The 21,176-nt window shown below is 41.4% G+C and overlaps 3 protein-coding genes across 3 annotated transcripts; all 3 read left to right on the top strand.

The window, feature by feature from the left end:
* The first annotated feature begins 5,234 nt into the window (after window positions 1-5,234).
* myct1a (myc target 1a) lies at window positions 5,235-7,432 on the top strand. Its single transcript, XM_061091709.1, has 2 exons — window positions 5,235-5,524; window positions 6,423-7,432. The coding sequence occupies exons 1-2, from the start codon at window positions 5,470-5,472 to the stop codon at window positions 6,983-6,985; spliced, it is 618 nt and encodes a 205-aa protein (XP_060947692.1). The 5' UTR covers window positions 5,235-5,469; the 3' UTR covers window positions 6,986-7,432.
* A 1,826-nt stretch (window positions 7,433-9,258) lies between these two features.
* Window positions 9,259-16,444, top strand: serac1 (serine active site containing 1). The gene is made up of 17 exons (XM_061091391.1): window positions 9,259-9,308; window positions 10,466-10,563; window positions 10,717-10,753; window positions 10,842-10,984; window positions 11,470-11,559; window positions 12,077-12,208; window positions 12,294-12,415; window positions 12,497-12,625; window positions 12,743-12,856; window positions 13,315-13,477; window positions 13,664-13,814; window positions 13,918-14,059; window positions 14,200-14,300; window positions 14,424-14,521; window positions 14,703-14,885; window positions 14,972-15,115; window positions 15,271-16,444. The coding sequence occupies exons 2-17, from the start codon at window positions 10,473-10,475 to the stop codon at window positions 15,405-15,407; spliced, it is 1,977 nt and encodes a 658-aa protein (XP_060947374.1). The 5' UTR covers window positions 9,259-9,308; window positions 10,466-10,472; the 3' UTR covers window positions 15,408-16,444.
* Window positions 16,445-17,116: 672 nt separating this feature from the next.
* gtf2h5 (general transcription factor IIH, polypeptide 5) lies at window positions 17,117-18,147 on the top strand. The gene is made up of 3 exons (XM_061091678.1): window positions 17,117-17,245; window positions 17,566-17,627; window positions 17,770-18,147. Exons 2-3 carry the CDS (start codon window positions 17,593-17,595, stop codon window positions 17,948-17,950), a joined length of 216 nt encoding a protein of 71 aa, XP_060947661.1. The 5' UTR covers window positions 17,117-17,245; window positions 17,566-17,592; the 3' UTR covers window positions 17,951-18,147.
* Window positions 18,148-21,176: the final 3,029 nt, after the last annotated feature.

The following is a 21,176-nucleotide window of genomic DNA, read 5'->3' as shown; positions in this document are numbered from 1 at the left end:
AAAGGTTAAAGAGAATAAACTTAACATCTGTAAATTGAGCCACAATTAGTTATACTGTAAGTACAGTAGGATGAGGATGTGATTGTCCTACTACGGCTGAGTTAAGAGGGAGGGATAGACTTCATCCTGTCAGCTCCTCTGGGGATTAGTTTTGCTATTGTCTGCTTCCACGATTAGAGGACGCACATGCACATACAGTATATGTGCACAGTAACACTGCAAACCCACAGCGAGCATGTGCACACATAAACACAAACAGCAAACACCCACAAGAACAATGCAATAATACACTCTCACACACACACACTGGGTTGTTTAATCTCATTTGCTTTGATTGGTGCTATCCAACATTAAAAGCCTTAATTTGATGGCTGCAGATCTGCCATGCTGCATAATTCTATGCACAGACTGACATTGGCTCTCAATCTAAAGGAGAAAGAACTCCACAGGAAGTAAAGCAAACTAAAGCACTGATAGAAACAGAATGTCAGACAAAGCAATGATTGATAGGAACCTGAATATTTCCAGTGTACTTGAACACTGTGTGCTGTGACATTGCGTATCCCTCTCAGTTGTATGTCCTTCCCATACCACAGATTTGTGAAGCCCTATGAACTTGAATTCCAGCCGCCCAGAGATAAGACTCCCAGGGTCATTAGACACATGTGAGGCTTCTTTTTTTTTTTGCAGCAACAGCCAGTCTCTCTCTTCAGTTCAGTGTTTTGCTGTGTCATGCCAGGCACTGGGTCACCTCTAAAAAAAAAACGCTGCAAACCCAGGCGGAGCTGTGTGAGTAGGCATTTTACACCTACCTTGCAGCTGCTGCATCACGCTGGTGATGTCCCGACTGGTGTGGCCGTAGTGCCTTGGTGATGCCATGGCACCGTCCTAAGGTCAGAGAAGCCACGTCCCAACTCCTCAGGACTCCGACAGGGCTGCCGCAGTTTTTCTGTCTTCACACACACTCACTGCAGGACATCCAAGCTGCATCATGTCCATGTAGCTGTGCTTCTCCTCTCTCAAGCCATCCCTGTTGCAGTCTGCAATCCACAGACTCACTGAAGCTCCTCCCCTGACGATGATGTAAGTGCATACTGTATGTGTATGAGAGCATGCATGAGTGTGTGTGTGTTTGTGTGCGTGTGTGTGTGTGTATTGAACATCTCGGTGGTCCCCTCCCTCGCCCGAGCCTTTTACTTCTACAGATAAGACAGCTTCCGTCTACTTGCACTGCCACCTGCTGTCCAATCCAAAGCAAGGACTCTTGCAGCTCTTCGAGGCATCAGGACCAATGATGTGCTGGGTATCTTCTCATGCCTGCTGCTGCCACTGTAAGAGGTGTGCGTGTGTGGGGAGGGGACAGAATTAGCTGCAACAAAACTGTAAAAGCAACAACACATCACTTACTTAATATGCATCAATCTTTAATGGCTTTGTGATTAGTTACTTGCTGTATAAATGCCCTTTTACTTGTGTTTGTGTTAGTGTTTCATTAGTGTATCTGGACATTTAAAGCTATCTTTGTTGAATTATCAATTTATTGTAATTAAAACTGTGATAACTAGGTGGATAGTTTATACTTGTTTCTATATCTCCGATAAACAGAATGGACTGGAGCCTCATGTGTCTTTTCTCACTGACGAGCCACTGAGTTGTATTTTCGGAGGCAGATCATCCTTTGAATAACTTCTTGTGACACATTCAAATATTGCAGATGGAATGAAAAACTGTGATTAAGGATCAATAATCAAAGATGGCTCTACATCTAGATATAGCTACTCCACAGCAGATCGATGCCACTCTTTGAAATACAGCAGGGAGGTGTGACGAACCACTCGGCTCGGAGCACTTATCGCGATGTGCAATCCCATTAGACGAGCCCTTTCATCATCATCTCAGGAGAGCTCTTAGAGAGGGAGGGCACAGCAACATCCAATAAAGTGAGGGGCAGAGGAGCGGGCATGAAAAGTATAAAAGTTGATAAATGATCATTGATCGGCTCAATTTTGGTATTCGACACATTGATATAGTGCACATTCAATTCAATCCGCCGTGACCTGCCTCCTCAGATTAATTTATGGAATGGATTCAGGGTTTTAGGGATGGTGACTGTTGGAGCAGGTGAAGGATCGAGGGCGATTTAATGGATCAGAGCTCCACAATCTATCTGTGAATCCAGATTTTTTAGCGCTCTGTATTGTCTCAGCGCCCATTTGAAGCTCTGCTGTGTTCTGTTTGTCAGCAGCGACTGAGTAAACATGATGTTTGCTTATGGGAGAAATTTGTCAGCTAGTCAAATGGCACGGGGGAGGGGCACCGACAGAGACTTTTTGAGGGGAATTGTTGAACATGAAAAGCATGAGAATAAGGTTTTGTCGGCAGAGCTCACCACAGAATAAAATCTATACCTTCAGTTACTTAAAAAAAAAATATATATATATCTATATATATCCTATAATCTGGACAAATATATATGATACAGCCAAATTACAAGCATTCAGAAATCTTATAGCAAAAGCCAGGGGCCAAATCAATAATCTTGATGGTTTGACCTTAACCCACTCAATAACAACAAAATCACTTCATCCTAGTAGATGAACAGGATCTAACCATGTTGTGTTCGAGCTGTTTGACTTGCCAGGGCAATGAAACACTGAGAGATGGAGCTGGGCTGGCCGGCTCCTCTGCAGCATGGGCAGACTGCTGATTCCTACATTTTTCACGCAGCTCGGCTCGGGGTGACCTCTATCGTCCAGAGCCCCTCAGGACCAATATGTACAGTCTATGGACCAAACCCATTCAGCAGAAGGGAGAGGAGAGAGAGGGGAGCAGGGGGCCGAGACAAAGCACGTAGGTCAATAGGAAATCTTCCTATAGTAGCCGAACCCTTCCCCTGTTAGAATCCGTTTTCTTATCTAATCATTTCACAGGCACAGAGCTGCATGGGACCACGGGCCGCCGGTGTGGTAATCTCTGCCATGCACTGTCAGCGGTTTTCTAAAATCTCATTAGAAAGTTCTCTGTCAACCTGCAAGTCCAAATCAACATAATGCCCCCAAAAGGAAAATAGTGTTCTGCAACTCTATTCAATGTGCTGCACAAAGAATCGGTCTAAACAAGAATTATACTGACTCTCTGTTTGTATACCGAGGTTATTAAGACGTGGAATTTACTCACTACCCATTTTTCATTGAAAAAAAAGCCGCAGGTTTATGCAACCACTGCAAAAAGTGTACTCCACGTGATTAGAGCTGCACTTTGTGTGTGATATCACAAACTGTGGGATATGTTCCATAAGTAATAAGTAGAGGATGCTGGAGTGCATGTATGTAATGTAATTATCGGTTCAGTATATGAAGCACACAGAATTAAACGTCAAGTGGAGACGATCGCATGATAAATATAAGATGCTACGTTGGCTCATGAAGGATTCCTGTGGATAGATAGAGGCTGATTACCTGACATGGATGTTTTCTTTCATTTATACTGTGCGAAGAAGGCTGGATCACGTGTTTGAAAGACTAGGTCGGAAGTGAACCTGCACAGTAAGGGTGGAGTATTCCTCCATCTAGTGGTGAGCAGTGGGAGCACTTCACACTCCAAACTGCAGCAGTTATGTTTTAGTGATTACACAAAAACAACAGGATAGATTACCATGACTCTGTTTGGAAGGATATAGAACTGGTTAGAGGTGTTTTTAAACATTTTCATTTATTTCTCAGGGAATAGAGAGAATCTTGATTTAAGAAAATCAGCCACCATTAGGAGAAAGATCATTGTCTGCAATCAGCAACAGATCTAAATAAAATTCAGATCTAGTTAATGTATATCTGGTTTCATAAGGGGACTGTTGGCCAGTGGTGGAGGTATGTGCTTTCTCAGCGCCATTCTAGTTTATACACGTAAAAAACATTGCATAAAATATAAATTGTCCATCTATCCCTCCTATAATATCATATACAGTGCAGTCCAAGAACTTCAAAATGTATTATTCAAGAGGTTATTGAGATTTGGATTTATGAAACCTACATCCGTAGAAACTACTGACTGTTCCTAATGATTTTCATAATACAGCAATAAAACAGTGTAGTTCAGTGCAACCCAAGTTATTTAAGTCCTTACACGAATCTAATTTCTTTATCATGATATTATATTCTCCTCCTCCTATGAACAGAACAGTGTTACACTACAGCTACACTAAAACAGTAATGGGTGTTGCAGGTTATTACAGCAGAGGCCAATAATAAAGTTCAAGCTTTGTGAAGACAATTTTCGTTGTCTGAATTAGTCTTACTGAATGGGATCCATATGACTTACTTGATGCTAATGGGGCAAACAGGCTGGTCTTCATCAGATACATACCAATAAGACGACTCGCATCCTTTACTCGTGTGACTGCACTGATGACCTTGCAGATTTGGCTCCAAGGGGATTCAAACAACGCTGAGTGAGGCAGCAACAAAGAGAAACATGAGGAGCTTAATTTTCATTCACCGTGTCCCGATTGGTCATGGATGGAAAAAGAATAACACTCAAAAGTAAAACATGCTGGTGCATTCGAAGAGTAACGTGCAGCTTTTTTATCTTATCGAGGAACAATGTTTTTACTGGATCTCTCCAACCAGACGTCTCATGCAGGCACCGCTGACCTGGCAGACAATGTGGAAAGACTGAGGTTATAGCAAAGATGCTGCAAATCAGAAACGGCATCTGGAACGCTCCAAAATGCTCCAGAGTTGCATATTTATTTTGTATCAGCACAACTTAGAATTAAAAGCACTTAAAGCGTTGCCACCATACTTTCCAGATGTGGCTTTGACTTCAACACCCATTTCAGACCCAGAATTGTAACTGCTGGAGCGGATGATGGCAAAACTTTCACCTGTGGTCTCTGTGGTGGAAGAAGAAAAATATGAGACATTAAAATGTCAGTAGTTTCTGACAGGAATAAAAATGTTGGTGAGTGTGGTGCACTTTCCTAGGGTGAAAGCTGAAGAAGTGAGTCTTGTGGCGCTGGCCTGACACTGTTGTACATTAATCAACCTGAAGGAAATGATGGGAGAGGAAGTGATTATGGCAACAGCCCCCCGTCTCCCCACCTCCAGGATCTCTGTCCTGGACAGATAAGCCCCTCCTGTTGCTAATTTCAAGCAGAAAAGCAGGAAATGTGACAGTGTAGTTTTCCGCTTCCATAAACAAGACGGCTGCCAGGGTTAGCTGCCAGTCCTGTGTGCCTCTGGGGCTGAGGCGCTCTCTGAGGGGGACAGACTTTTACTGACAGGGCAAGTGAGCAAGGGACAAAAGAGGGAGAAAGTGAGAGGACGGGAAAGAGAGGAGGAAAAAATAGACAGGAAAAAAAGAAAGAGCAAGAGCTGACAGAAGAGAAGGAGAAGGGAGAAGAAGAGAGAGTAAAATAAAGACTGAGAGTTGAGTCTCTCTCTCTTCTCCTCTAACTGAACAGATTAAGTCATGGCCGAGAACAACACAAATCTCTTTCTGGAAATACTTGAGTCGTTTGATGCGGGTGAGTTTTTTCTAATTTCCTCTCTCTCTTCGCTGGTCTGTTTCATGTGGTCTCTGTGATTTGCACTGCTGTTCTAAAAGGAATGTATGCTTTAATCACCCCTGGAATAGATACAATATGTGGATATGTGTTCCTTTTATAAAGCAGCTTATCAGACAAATAACAATATTCAAAGAAACTTTTCTTCCATTTCCAAAAAAACACTCAGTCGAACTCTACGAGGTTCTGTTATGTTGTCTGAGTCTTTTTTGCCTAAATGTTATTTCCAGATGACTTTTGACCAGTGTCTGCTTTCCTTTTCCTCAAGTCACAGAAAAGCTGCTGCATGTGGAAATGTAGCCTTACACTAAAACGGGTAAAGTCTTTTTAACAGCGAACTGTATTGAAAGGAAATTGTTTTATTTACCCTGGCACAAGTCCAACAGGATTTGTCTCAGCCTATGTCGGGAGTACTGCTTCCAAAGAGCAATAAGCAGAAGTCTGTGCCCTTTTTGTGTGGGGAAGAAATGCAATCAGTTTGTTTGTCTCCAAAGGACTTGCTCTGGTATACTTGAAAGATGAAAGCCTGTTATTACTTTGTCAAAAACACACCAACTCGTAAAAACTGCTGGCAAACCTCCATTTGTAACAAACAGATGTTTTTTGAAATCTTGGTGAGGCCGTAGATTCTAATTTAAACTCCTTCCATTTCCAGGGGATGATTCAAAAATAACTATACTGTTATTAAGGTTGACGTGCATCTAGATGTTCTAACCTATTTTTAACCTCTTGCCCCTCAGAGCAAAGTGAATGGGGGGAAAGAGACATAAAGCAAAATGTGTGGAATTAAAGACTTTGGAGGATGTTTGTGAAATATCGTTGAAATACACTGAAGTGCAGAACATGTTTCTCTCCACAGTCCCTCTCATAATAGCTTTCTGCGTGTCCATGGGAGTGGGCCTGGTTTTGGGGGCCCTGGTTTACGTGCTGTTGACCTGGATGTCCCGCCGCAGAGCAGGCTCTGCCAGCATCACCCGCCGCCCCCCACGTCCATCACGCACCAGCTCACGCAACCGTCCCGGCTTCAACCGCAACAGCAGCTACGACCGGCGCAGCAACAACAGCTTGGTCAGCGCCGCTTTCAGCTTCCACCGGCAGACGTCCTCCCCGGATCACTTCGACCCCCTGGGGCACAAATCCAGCTTCAGGGCCTCCACTTTCCACCCGCTGCTCCAGTGCAGCCAGATCGCAAGGGAGGCCGAGGAGGGAAGTCAGACCACGCTGCCTCGGACCCCGACTCTGACCTCCACGTCTGATCCGGGCGTGGAGGTCAGAGGTCACACTGCGGCCCAGGCAGCTGCTACCCCACCTAGACCTGAGTCGTTTTGGGGGGGCAATGGTGTGAGGGGTTTGCAGGCTACGCAGACCCCCCCTCCAGCTTATGAGAGCATTATCAGAGCTTATCAGGAAACGCGCACCTGAGGAGGAGAGGGAGCACCATGCACGCTGACAATGAATGAATGGGTTGACAAATGGATTCATGAATGAAACTGGAATCGAGCTGTATTGATTTATGTGACCAGGTGGAGCTGGGCGGAGCGGACATGGAAGTCAAAGTCAAATCGAGTGTCCTGCCCGAGACAACAACAATCTGCAGCAGCAATCAGTTTCGGTTAGTTAATATATATTTCGACAAAAGCATCATTGAGTTTCAGCATTCAATACTGATTGTTTTAAATTTAAAAATCATTGTTTGACACTTCATTGTATGCTTGCACAGAATCTTTGTTTAGTCTCGACCAGGAAAATCTACATATGCATATTGTTGGTTGGGCATTCATGATGCAAGGCAAGACTTGTGCTTCAAACCCTGCTGATCACCGAATATATGCAAGAGAGAGATAAAGTGTGTGTGTGTGTGTGTGTGTGTGTGTGTGTGTGTGTGTGTGTGTGTGTGTGTGTGTGTGTGTGTGTGTGTGTGTTTGTGTGTATCCGAGAGGAAGACGAATATTTGTGTGCAGTAAGGAAATTGTGTGTGTCATTGGTGTATCCAAGCAAAACCTAGTGGAGACAGCTTTTGATGTTTTAATTGCTGCCTCATATGTTTTTATAAAGCTGAAGTATATGTGAGTGTGTGTGTCATACAAAGAACTTTAATGTGTGTGTGAAAAGTGTTTGTGTGTGTGTGTGTGAGTGTGTGTGTGTGTGTGTTTGTGTGTGTGTGTGTGTGTTTGTGATAATGTGAGACAGAAAAGAGGGCATTAGTTGAAAGAGCTTTTACAATCTTATATATGTTTGAATGCCATTTACTGAACTCTGCTCATAAGTTAATGTAATAAAAGCAAGAATCGACACGTGACCACTGTGTTTTTCCTTACAAAGCTTGGAGGGCGTTTGCTAGCACTAACAAAGCAGTGCCCCGAGGTCTGTACGAGGAAGCAGGTTCAACATACCCAGGATATCTTTTTGTTATCTGGCATCACTCAAAAAATTATAATAGTAATGTTTCTGCTGCCAAGAGGAGAGAAGAGAAGAACAAATCTTATGTCTGATGAGGTCAACCTGACTGTAATGTTCATTTATAATCATGGGATTTATCAGTGTGTGGATACATTTTCTAATATAAGGCAACAGAGGGTTAAGTTTTCATTCCCATTTATCTCCTTGTGTTGTTCTGAGCAGCAGTGATTGAATTAATGTGTAAAAAACATTAACACTACAAGGAATTCTGCTGGGAATGTTTGTTCAGTTCAGTTAAACAGCAGATATAATTGTCATTATGCATTATGCATTAACAGGTTCAGCTGATACAGAACAGTTTAAGAGTTCAAATGACCAAAGTTACCATAGCGATTTTCTTTGGTTATAATTTAACCACAATTATAACCCTAATTTTTTTTTTAATTAAATTAAATCCAATGAATCGAGATGATGAGATGCACAGTCCGCTTCTGCACAGGAGGTAAATAAAATTATAATTAAATTAATAATTAAATTAAAAACAAATTAAAATTAATTAAATTAAAAACCAAAAAAAATGTTTAATAACAAAAAGCCAGTTCATTTTTCTGAAAAAATAAATAATAATCCTTACAATTTCAATAGGGCCTCACTGTCTGTCAGTGCCTGTCAGTGCTCGGCCCTATAATCCTGAAGATACCTCACATTCACCAATCCTGCGTCACATTGTACAGGCCTAGATACACTCCTCAACCAAATGATTACTACCTTAGAATAGAATAGAAATTAAATAGAAATGCTTTGTTGTCATTGTACAAAAGAAAAGAAATACAACGAAACTAACGGTTCTACTTCTTAAAAAACTTAAATTTATATAAAAAATCTGAAGAAACAAACAAACCAATAAATACACAGCTAGTGAATAAGAGACCAATGAAGAGACTGTCATTTCTTTCCCAAAGAAAACTCTTGAGATTGTGACGTTGTCCATTACTGGACATAAGGGAAACAAACACAGGATACACAGGAAATACCAAAGGGGGACGTCATCTAATACAACGCCACTACCTGCACCACCACATCCTTCTATAAACATTATATCGATATTATATTTTTTTGCACGACTGATGTGTTTAAATGTTAATTTCGCTCCAATCCTATTCAAGTCCAGTCTGACCACTAAAGAAAACATTTTAATAAATAATTTGTCGTTTGACTTTTTTTTTTACGGTTGAGCGTCAGTTGCGATGGATGACGTATTATTTGTGGGACAGGTTTGAGAGCCGCAGCAGGGGGGGGTCACCACTGGAGTCCTCTTCAACTACAGTGTCAGTCCATAAACAAGGTAATGTCCCTGTGTCTCCATGGACATGAAGCCACACGATCAGCTCCACAGGCTCAGACAGCGGGGTGCACAGCTGGTTAGCAGCGACACGTTAGCAACAAGCTAAACATGACAGGAGGTAGATGGTGGCTGAATGCTAACGTCGCTTCGTGTGTTTATTGTTAGTGTTTGTGTTGAGGGTGTCACTGCGATGGATTCACAGACACGTATGTTTGGATGATGACAAGATTTAACTGAAAGTCCAGAAAAAACGACACCCGGTTTAGTTATCCCGGGATAGTAGCGGCAGCTAATGTTAGCTAAAGTTAGCCAGAGGTTTTCTGACAGAGTGGCATCAGAGTTAGCTTGCTTACTATATAGAACATATTTGACTCTAGTTGGTTACATGTCACTAGTGTTGTGCACTTGTTTACACACCGTACTACCAGTGCAGTTTTGCATCGTATGACTTGAAATACGTGCTTGTTATTATTGTTATTATTATTAATAATTATATTACTATTACTATTATTATTATATATACTGTTGCTGCCATTATTACTATATACTGCTATAATATTGGTATAATTACTATCATATATCAATATATATATTATGTTATATTATATACTATATATACTGTACTATTTTTATATACTGTCTAACAATAACATTACAATCATATCATCAGTACTATTACCATCATCTTGCCACTGCACCTTATCTACCTATTTTATCTTGTGTTTCTGTTTTTTATTCTTTCTACCTCAATATTTTTTATTATATTCTATTGTATTGTATTTTATTCTATTCAAATATACCGGCTGCTATGACAACTTAATTTCCCTTTGGGGATGAATAAATTAATCTATCTATCTATCTATCTATCTATCTATCTATCTATCTATCTATCTATCTATCTATCTATCTATCTATCTATCTATCTAATGTTAGCTAAAGTTAGCCAGAGGTTTTACTGAAAGAGTGGCATCAGAGTTAGCTTGTTTACTATATAGAACATATTTGACTCTAGTTGGTTACATGTCACTAGTGTTGTGCACTTGTTTACACACCTTACTACCAGTGCAGTTTTGCATCGTATGGCTTGAAATACGTGCTTGTAATTATTGTTATTAATATTAATAATAATAATAACTTTACATGGCTGGTTCTTGCAGGGGGAGCATGTCTGCAGCAGCTCTACGCCTGATCCGCTGCCGGAGACTGAGCACCGCTGGGCCTGGAGTCAAGAGAGTTCTGCAGTGGAGAGATCTAAGTGAGTCAATGGAGCTGAATTAAGATTGAATTTAACTCTTAATATTGACAGCAGCTATCCCGTAAATCGGATTACTGCAAAGACATTGCGTCAGTGTGCTTGCTTTAATGTGACCCGCTCGGCTAATTTAGATTTCTCCCTGTTTCAATGCAGGGAAAGTTGCTAAAGTAACTGGAGCGGTGGTCTTAGGGTAAGGTGCTTTTAATACTCAATCTGATGTGTGCAGTTTGTGTCAAAGCGTATAAATGTGCTTCCTCTTGTCTGTTACCTCCCTGCAGGGGCTGTCTTTTTATTACGTACGAGGTTGTAGCCTTGGACAAGGCCGTGACCATCGACACCAGTGCAATTTATAAAGAGAAGTACAAGTCCTACATTTACCTGAAAGCCTCGCCCTCAGATGAGAAGGACAATCTCACTGCAGGTAATGTATATTCCCATTCAGTCACTTTAAAACACCTTATGGAACTTACAAGAATAGGACCATGTTGAGATGTTTATTTAGTTTTGATTTATTGGTTTTGGGCATTGTCCTCCCTTGCCCAGATGTTTGAAATCTGGTTAAATACGCTGAGTAGCTTCATGTTTTGTATGAGCACACAGCCGTGCCAAGTCTGTAATGTTCAGGTGTCCAGTGACATTTGCGATCATTACTTCCCGACTTTCCTTCCTCCTGCTCTCTTCTATCTTTCCTGTCAGATTTTTTGGGGTCAATCTGTTGACTGATCTCCCTTCCACAAGTCAAGGTTCACTTACGTAATGGGAAAATAACCAACCAACCTGTACAATGATACCAAATAACAACCATTGCTTTTTGAATCATTTGTTATATAGGCGGCATTAATGTAACACTGATTTTGTAGTTAGTTGTGGTTCTTATTTTTTTTTTCCATTGTGTGTATGTTTCAGGGCTTACAAACAAAGCCAGGCGGGAGCTTCACAAAGCAGCACGGCGGTTTATGGAAATGTCTTCTAGACTTTTGCTGAATTCCCTAGATGGTAAGCAACCAAAAGTGGACTTCGTACCACTTCACCTGATAATCTGAAAGTCCACTGTGTGAAATCGTGATCCTTATCCCTGATTTAGAAAGCAGAAGTTTTTACTCTCAGAAAACTACAGTTACTCTGCCACGTTCATGTGGAGTGAAGGAGAGGAACAAAGGAAACACCTGCCTTGCTCACGCACATCCTGTTTTTCAACATCCCATAGTTTGAACACTAGTGTATATTGTGCAACCAATTCTTTTGGGCCACTTATATTAACTCCATAATTAGCATTCCTCCATAAATAATATCCCAATGAAATCTCTAATAAATTCACTTTTGATGTTTTAAAATGAACAGCTGCCAAACTGATGACTCAAGGTCTGTAACTTCCTAGCTGAGGGTGGTGTTGTAGACCCTGATAGTAAATCATTGTAGACGGAGCTTGAGAGTGCGTAGAAATGTTTGTGCATACGTTTCCTCTGTGTTGTCTAAATGTTCTACGAGTTTGTTCTTTGTTTGTGAATTTTAGAGCACTTTAGCCATGTAGATGCAGACCCTCATGAGGTGGCATTATGGGTCCTGCTGAAAAGGACACAGTCGGCCACTATAGCCGTCAGACAACAGGCTGTACAAGAGCTTGCGGATAATCACAACTGGCATGGTAAAATATGTAAAGATTGCATCATATTATTTTAATGCAACAAGTGAAATAAGAAGGGATTAGCTCACACCTATTAATATTGCAGACTACCAGTATCGTACAGCAGCCCAGGTTATAGACCAGCGAACAGCAGTGGGCCTGGCCCGGACTCCTCAGGTAGACCTGAGATTCTTCCTGCCCCCACCTGTGCTACCTGACCTGGAAGATGTATGTATCTTAGTTCAACTATATGCCTACATATCCTTTGCCTCAGCGTTAGCTCACACAACTGTGCTAACATCTTCACAGGGTTTGTCAGAAGAGGATGGACTGAGGCAGCTGCTGGCGTCTCTGCCTCTATCTGAGGTGGACAAATGTGTTCAGTACTTCACCTCGCTGGCCCTCAGAGAGAGCACTCAGTCCATGGCAGCGCAGCGGGTAATCCTGACTGATGGATGCATACATGAACTCATGACTTCCTAGAACTATCAGGACAACAGTGAGCCTCTATATGCTCAAGTCTATCACAAACACCTGTGCTCTCCCGTGTTGCAGGGTGGTCTTTGGTGTTTTGGAGGCAACGGGCTCCCCTACGCCCAGAGCCTCACCTCCGTCCCCTCAGAGAAGGTGGAATCCTTCTGTCTACAAGCACTGGTGCAGCATTCAAAGGTAACGACAACCATTGTGCATCTTAGAAAATTGACCATATACATCATAGAACGACATTCTACAATAAATTGTGTTGTTCTGCACTCACAAATTTAAAGTTCTTCAAGTAAAAGCTAAGTCCAACACAGAACACTCTTTGTTTTAGTTCAGTTAATTCATGACTGGAGGGTCTCTTGTCAGCTGTATTTAAAATGACGATCACACTGGACACAATGTTCTGTAATGTCATGACCTCATTATCATCAGCTTATGTTGACCATAGTTGAACAACCAGCTCAGTGAGTCAGAATAACTCGTGTTGAGACTGTGATTGATAGTTAAAGTACAAATATAAGGCTTTTCTGGATTTTCCTAAAGTGAATCACACACCTCTTTTCCATTCCTTCTTTCCCCAGACAGAAACAGGGGAAGTGAATAACTGTTCTGAACTTACGGGAAAATGTGTTTCTTGTTCACAGGTCCAGAGCCACTGTGACCACATAGTTGCCAACGGGGGCTTGCAGCTCCTCCAGAGGGTTTATCAGCTCCGTAGAGACTCCATGAAGATTCAGAGGAACATTGTTCGAATCATTGGAAACTTGGCGCTCAATGAGAGCGTTCACCAGGCCATAGCCCAGTCTGGTGAGTCTGTAAATTATCTGATTATTGAGAGGGTTCTGCTCATGTCTTGGACCGTGTGTACTAAGGGTGTTATTAAAAAAAACAAGCCTTTGCATGTGCCTAATTCATTTTGTATATTTGTGTCTCTAATTTTTTATTTTAAAACTCTCTGTCCAAATTGTAACAGCTTTTTTTACCCACCCTCAGGCTGGGTGTCTGTGCTGGCTGAGATGATGCACTCTCCTCACGTCATGCAGGCGTCTCATGCAGCTCGCGCTCTGGCCAACCTAGATAGGGAGACTGTAAAAGAGAAATACCAAGATGGCGTCTACATCCTCCATCCACAAACACGTGGCAAGTAGGAAAACAATTATTATTATGTCTCATACCTTTTTATAATTTGATTCATTTTATTTGACCTTAAAACCAACATTTGTGTTTGGCAATGTTTTAATTTACAGCGAGCCAATCAAAGCAGACGTGCTGTTCATCCATGGGATTCTAGGGGCAGCTTTCAAGACGTGGAGGCAGAAGGACCGCAGCGTGTCGGAGGAGAAGAAGGAGGCGGGAAGCTGGGACGACTACACTGAGTGCTGGCCAAAGGTAAGATAATCCCCTGAATTCCTCTTAGTATAATAGAAGGGTCTTCAGTTTTTGTCTCATCTGAGTTCTCATTTGGATTAATCTTGAGGAAACAAATCACCTCACTGTTCCTCTGTGTCGGTGTCTTCTCTTGTTGACAGGCATGGTTGGCTGCTGACTGTCCAAATCTGAGAGTCCTGTCAGTTGAATATGACAGTCATCTCAGTGACTGGTTGGCCAAGTGTCCCGCTGAGAATCAGAGGTGAAGAATCCATAGTTTCTTTAAATTCCCACAAGTATTAAATCCCTAATATGCATTATACACAATTCTAACACTACCTATCTGAACAAACTATTTATTCATTCCTGTCTCTCATCTCTTTAGGAAGTCTTTGGCCTACAGAAGTCAAGAGCTGCTAAAGAAGTTAAAGCTGGCAGGGGTTGGAGAGAGGCCTGTGGTCTGGGTAGCCCACAGTATGGGAGGTATTTTAACAGACTTTCCCTTCCACAAGTTTATCTGATTTTCATTCACATCTCCTGGACACCGCATTCGAAAGAAGTGGTTTGATCTTATTTCACACCAACACCAACAAATGATTGTATACGTCTGATTTTAAGGTTTTTCCCTTCGGCAATATCCTCTTGTGTTCTATTTTTCCGTCAGGATTACTTGTGAAGAAAATGTTGCTGGATGCCTCAGAGGACCCTGAGATGCATGGGCTGTTAAAAAACACCAAGGGCGTTATGTTTTATAGTGTTCCTCACCATGGCACTTTCATGGCTGAATACTCCGTCAATGTCAGATACCTCCTCTTTCCCTCCGTAGAAGTTAGAGAACTTTGTAAAGGTGAGTTCATTCTGACCTCCAAGACTATTTGTGTTTCATAGAAAGTCTTCAACGTCTGTACTGAGTTGTTGTCCATGTGTGTGAAGACTCACCAGCTCTGCGGAACCTGAACGAGAACTTCTTGAACATGGCCAAGGAGAAGGATTTCAACGTGCTGAGCTTTGCAGAGACGCTGCCAACAAACATTGGTCCCATGATCAAGATACTGGTGGTGCCATCACAGTCAGCAAGTATGTTACACCAATTCACAAGGGTAATGTGAAAGTCTATCTGATGTATTGTTAATAAAATATGGAAGAATGAGCAAACCGAGCATGGGTCCTGGTAGCTGTACATCTGTCATTTTGTTCCTGTAGCTCTTACCATGTCACTGTTCTGATTCCAGATCTTGGCATCGGGGAGCTTATCGAGGTCGATGTAGATCATCTCAATATCTGCAAGCCAGAGAAGAAGGACTCATTCCTGTACAAACGCAGCCTCCAGTTTATCCAGGAAGCACTGCAGAGCTACCTCAGCCACTGACTGAAACAGTGTGTGAACACTGATACTGCCTACTGTATACTTGAAATGGGGACAGCACTCACACTCACGAACACCCCAAACCAAATGGAAACATAACTGCCTCTCCTCATCGTTGCACACTTATATACGGACTACTTTGATCTTGGTATGATTTGAAAAATGAAAAAAATTTAACACATTGATAGCTGTGAAGAGTTGTCAGTTGGGATGATAGTTTATTGTTGTATTCTCGTCCTAGATTGATCTCAGTCAGAGGATTTCTACAGATCCGTTTGAATTTTTAAAAGCAATTTAAAATGTTAAATAAGTTCAGATAATACAATTTTTGTTTTAATCTAAACCTCGGCAATTAAAGCTAACTTTACACTGACGTGTCGTTGCCACTAATGCTCGTCGCATTATTTTTGACTGAGGCAATGGTTTAAGATTTTATTTTTATATTTATATTTTACCATGACAGCAGTGTGAGTCATATTTTGTGCCAAAACATATTTCTTCAGTGAGCCTTACTCAAATTTGACCTGTGTGCATATTAGTTCAGGATGTTTTGTTTATTTTCATGGGACTAATCAAAAAATTGTTTATTTAACTCCATGTGTTTGTAGTCAGTAGCAATACAGAATGAATAAATGCATTGAGTTGGAGGCTTTTTGGACTCCTCTACACACTGTCGCACTGTTTCATTTTCTTCTCAAAGCTTAAATCAATATATTTATTTAACAATGTTTCTATGGCAATGTCAATACAGCTGCTTTTTATGGTGTTACAAGCTTAAAATCATATCACAGCAGATTCTCTCTAAAAATAGTGCTATATAAATCTTTATTCTCTCTGTGTGTTTGTTTATTATGGGAAATGTTGCAAATTATTGACCAGTACTGCTTTATGGGTATACTATATACATCAGTGTGGTGCTGTACTTGTATTTGTCATACTTGATTCACAGGTCAAGTCCAAAAAGTACCGATAGGTTACATAATCTATTTAGCTTCACAATAAATGTTCAATAGGTTTACAACATTGTGCTACCTGACGAAATAAAGATGTTAAATTACAAATGCAGGGATTTTGTCCGAATTAGAGATAAACATTGATTCTCTCCAAACAGCCTGCATTCGTTGACATGTGCATATATGACATCAGCACATGAATGTACCAGCAGCAGCCTGGACTGTGACGCAGAGCAGGTTGGGTCCATGGATCCGAGTCGTTGACATTCAATTCTGACTCAGGAGTAGGGTTGCAAAATTCCGGGAATATTCAAAGTTGGAAACTTTCCATGGGAATTAACAGAAAATATTGCGGGTGATTTATACTAACTGTATTTACCTTGTCATAAACAGACATAAATATAAACATTTTGTATTGTCATAGGCTGATTTTAGCCCTGAGGAAACTTTGGGCACTTGACTATACGCTTCTGCATCGTTGTGTCATTCTTAACATAGGTCTTTGCACAGTATTTGCAAATGTACACAGCCTTTCTACATTGATGTTTTTATGCTCAGTGTTTAATTAGCGTATTTTTTTTTTCAAAATTCCCCAAATTCCCGAGCTTAACTTCCCATTGCAACCCTACTCAGGAGTCATCCATTGCGTTTCTCTGCCCATTATATTTCGAATCATTTCCTGACTCAGTCACGTGGTATTGCCGGCTCGAACGTCACCTCATACGTCATCAACACGCACCTCATACGTCATCAACACGCACCCTGCGACTCAATGATTGTTGGTCTTCAGCCCACAGTGATTTGAGAAGTCAAGTTAGCACCAGCTAACACAGCTGCGGAAACACCAACTCTCGTCTGGGTTTTACTTCTTCGCTTAAACGTAGCCGGGTATGTTTATATTCATTAATGTCTCTTTCTATTCTGTATGTTGCACTTTCACTATGGATACGTACTTAAGATCTAACGTTAGCGCTACTAAGCTAATAATGCTAAACCACAAACCTACCATTTGTTATTTACACAGTAGCAATGTTAGCATGGTAAGAAAATAGCCTCATTTAAAATGGCCCAGGACAAAAATATTCCGATCTTTACTTTTCGTTGCTCAACGTTTATTTATTCTTCTTTACTTTGTGTGTTTAGCTGTTGCTACTTGAGCTACTCGTGTTTACATGGAAGTCACTTATCTTCCCTGTGCTGTATTTTAGCTTCTGGTTTTCTCTGCACCTGCAAACATGGTCAACGTACACAAAGGTGTCCTCGTGGAATGGTAAGAGAATCTGCCAATCTGCCCTGAAATGTTAGCACCCTGGTCGTGTTCTGTGCAAAAATAAAACTTATGTTAAATTTCACTTCACTCTGCATGCAAATACTTTTAAATTAATATTTGCCTCTCTTCTCTCATGTTTCAGTGATCCTGCCATGAAACAGTTCCTCCTCTACCTGGATGAAAAGATGGCTTTGGGGAAGAAGTTCATACTGAAGGACCTGGACGACACACACGTGTTTATCCTGGCAGAGGTGGTTCAGATCCTTCAGGAAAGAGTCGGAGAGCTCATGGACCAGAATTCATTCCCCATCACGCAGAAATGACAACTGTCTGATCTTGGACTCTTGACTGTTTCACCCTGGATTAAATAAGCTCTGCAATGTTTTAAATGCAGTCCCTTATTTTTGTAATATTAGTTTCAATTCGTTGCACCCTGCCTTACATTGTAGGGTCTTAGTTGTGTCCAATATATGACTACTTTTTGTGTCTTGATTTTTTGATTAAAAATTGCTGAAATGTAGCACCATATCTCTATCATTTTTCCAGTGGGTTTGTCACTAACGAAAACATAAGAAATGTACCGTTCTTATATGTTGGTGCTGCTCTATCTTCCACACTGGGAATTCATGGGATGAAGAAACACTTAGTGACAATTCGACGATAAAAGCTCCAACATCCAGCATCCTGGTGTCAACTGACGGTCCAAGTGCTTTGGGCCGTTGGACCGTCTTTGTTGCTTTCTGGTGTAATTTGATTGCTAAAATACCATGTGGGATCCAGTGAGAATGTGGCTGGAAATATTAAATCAGAGGATCTTTTTTTTAGCCATGGACCAACAGCAAAAATCTATGAACTGCCGAAGGAGAAGGGGATTAGTAAAGTATAGAAAAAAGACTTGTCTAATGTTTCTGTCTTATTCGTCATTGCCACTCAGTGATAAGATAAGATGGTGCGATAGGTGCGGAAAGACACCAACAGAACCTAAACGATAACAGTGAAATGAAATCCAGCCAAACAAAGATGTTATTGAATGTTTGTAATGTGACTTATGTGCAGAATAAAACAACCATTAACAATTATAAACAATACATCTGGCATAGCCAGTCTTGGTTGTCTTATCGCTTCCGCGAAGACGAAGTATGCATATTCCTCGCGTCCTTGTCTTATCAGCATCTCTGCAAACTGGGTCCAGGGTTTTGTTCCAGGGCGTAGTTTCCCATATCTCCAGTAGAGATCAATACATTGATTGGACCTGCAGCTGCAGCTCCAGCTTGATGTATCCATCTGAATCAGATAAGAGTCCAAGTCAGGTGGGGGTCCCGGGCCTTGTTGATAAGGCCAACTGCAGCCGGGGAGAAGCTGGTCTTGTGGCGTGAGGTTTTGGTTCTGATAGACCCCGGCCTCCTGCCAGAGGGAAGTACCTCAGCAGCTTATTCTTATGATACCACCTGATCGCTGAATTCTGAGCCAAGAGAAACAGGCATGACTGGAAATCACAGCTGCATGTATGTGTTCATAAAGTTTTCCTTCAAAGCTTTTTTGTATTTGAAAGTGACACATTGAAGCTTAACCTCACAATGCTTACAATCCTTGTTTCTGTTTAAGTTTTGGTCAAAATATTTTTACACTTTTCTTTTAAACTCGTTGTCTCTTTAATCCAAGTAAGAGAGACAATGCAAGTAACCTTATTTGACATTGTGTTCTTATCCCGTCCTCGTCCATCACTGGCCTCCCCTGTCTCTGCTGTTGCGGCATCTTCTCTAGGACATGGTCCACGGTGCTTTGGGAGCCGGACTCCCTCTCAAAAAAATACCAGCGCAGCAGGAGCGTCCACCTATCCTCCCCCTGACAGGTCTAGAGGCTGGGATTTGCCTCCTCAAAAATGTCACGGCACCTACTCAGCCGTGTGGAGACGTATTCCTTGCCAACAGCTTTTGCGTAGCTGATCCAAACCTGAGTGAGGAAAAGACGAGGAGGCCGATAAGAGACAATCACAGAGCTAAATGAAAAGTGAGAAATCTGCCTGTTGGGGTCCATCAGAAGTAAGCTTTTAGTTTGTCACATGTTGATGTAGATACTTATAGTTTGTGATCAACAGTCATGACAGTTGTTTTTGAGAACAACAATAAGTCCATTAATCCATAAACTAATCAACAGATAAATTCATATAAATACTTCTTATTTACAGCTCTAAATTATTTCAGTAATCTACTAAAAATTAACACATCTCATCTTATGACTCAGTTGCTGAGGCTGTTGTTGTGTCCCAGTCGTGAACCCATTGTTCTCTGGTGCTGCATCCGCTTTTACCCTCAGATCAGTGGTTCTCGTTTTCACTCGCTGGGATTCGTTAAAATGAAGTAGTTTCCATTTTATAACAGGTGGAGGTCACAACCTGGACACTGATTATCAGCAAAGTGTTTTTCATTTCAAATTGTTTGATTTGACAGATTTTTTCCACCTGAAGACCTTAACAGATTCGGTACTTAATCTTAAGATCCTTGTCCAAGTCTTGAGGGTTAGTTAGTTAATACTGTAACAAAGTCATTCATTGTAACTTAGCTGTGCAATTATGAATCTGTTTCAATGGGACAAACTGCTAATTTCGTTTTGTGGTTTGATAAAGTTGTGAGACGAAGGCCGAGATGTTCTTACTCTTCCTCATCAGTTTGAAGATAAATTCAAAAGGGATGGATCCTACAATCCCCAAAATGCAACTCTTTATAGTTTCCTCCAGAAGCTAATGGTCTGACCCTCACTCACTGTCTCTGTCCTCGCAGCGATGCCGAGCCTCAGCTGTCGATTTTACCAGCACCGGTTCCCGGAGGTGGAGGATGTCGTGATGGTGAACGTGCGGTCCATCGCCGAGATGGGCGCCTACGTCAGCCTCCTGGAGTACAACAACATCGAGGGCATGATCCTCCTCAGCGAGTTGTCGCGAAGGCCAGTGAGAATGATAGAAAAATAGGATAATTGTAAACTCAAAAATCATAGCAATAAAAATAACTTTTTAGGAGTTTCAGGAGATTGTCACGTTAAATTTTCGACGTAAGAGAAAAGATACATTTTCTTATTTCCTCGCACTAACAGCAAAAATGATAGAATTCTGCCTGTACTGATAACACATGTGACTCATGTGTTGTGAAGCTTGATTCAACAAGTGATCAGTGATTTTACCTGATAATGGACCATTAAGGTAATTGATTGATTCCCTGTTGCGTAGTTAATCCTATCTGTATATATTTTTTCTAGTTTTAATTTTAAACATGAAAACACCAGATTAAATTCAGGTAAGCTTTTTAAAACAGGTAAATCCACCAAGTTGGACATATTTATGACCCCAGGTGTTTTTGGAGTGAAATGCTCGTGTGCAGTTCTCACCTTTACATGATTGTGGTGGGCCAGCCACTCCCTGTAGAGGCCCTTTGGCCAACACCTGTCGTTCTCAAATCGAACGCGAGACTCCAACAGATCCTTCATTGCCTTCAGTCTGGCAGCAAAGATATTTCCACTGCCCTCTTTTTCCAATTAGCCTCCTACTCCTTACTG

The sequence above is a fragment of the Limanda limanda genome, chromosome 18 (genome assembly GCF_963576545.1).
Source record: "Limanda limanda chromosome 18, fLimLim1.1, whole genome shotgun sequence".
Lineage (NCBI taxonomy): Eukaryota > Metazoa > Chordata > Actinopteri > Pleuronectiformes > Pleuronectidae > Limanda > Limanda limanda.
This window is presented reverse-complemented; position numbering and strand designations above follow the sequence as displayed.

What these genes read in the sequence shown, in the direction of transcription:
- myct1a (XM_061091709.1), top strand. Translation starts at nt 5,470, where the DNA reads ATGGCCGAGAACAACACAAATCTCTTTCTGGAAATACTTGAGTCGTTT. An exon ending in ACTTGAGTCGTTTGATGCGG is followed by an intron (nt 5,525 to 6,422) that starts GTGAGTTTTTTC and finishes TTCTCTCCACAG; the next exon opens with TCCCTCTCATAATAGCTTTC.
- serac1 (XM_061091391.1), top strand. Translation starts at nt 10,473, where the DNA reads ATGTCTGCAGCAGCTCTACGCCTGATCCGCTGCCGGAGACTGAGCACC. An exon ending in GGATAATCACAACTGGCATG is followed by an intron (nt 12,209 to 12,293) that starts GTAAAATATGTA and finishes TTAATATTGCAG; the next exon opens with ACTACCAGTATCGTACAGCA. An exon ending in ACACTGAGTGCTGGCCAAAG is followed by an intron (nt 14,060 to 14,199) that starts GTAAGATAATCC and finishes TCTTGTTGACAG; the next exon opens with GCATGGTTGGCTGCTGACTG.
- gtf2h5 (XM_061091678.1), top strand. Translation starts at nt 17,593, where the DNA reads ATGGTCAACGTACACAAAGGTGTCCTCGTGGAATG. An exon ending in AAAGGTGTCCTCGTGGAATG is followed by an intron (nt 17,628 to 17,769) that starts GTAAGAGAATCT and finishes CTCATGTTTCAG; the next exon opens with TGATCCTGCCATGAAACAGT.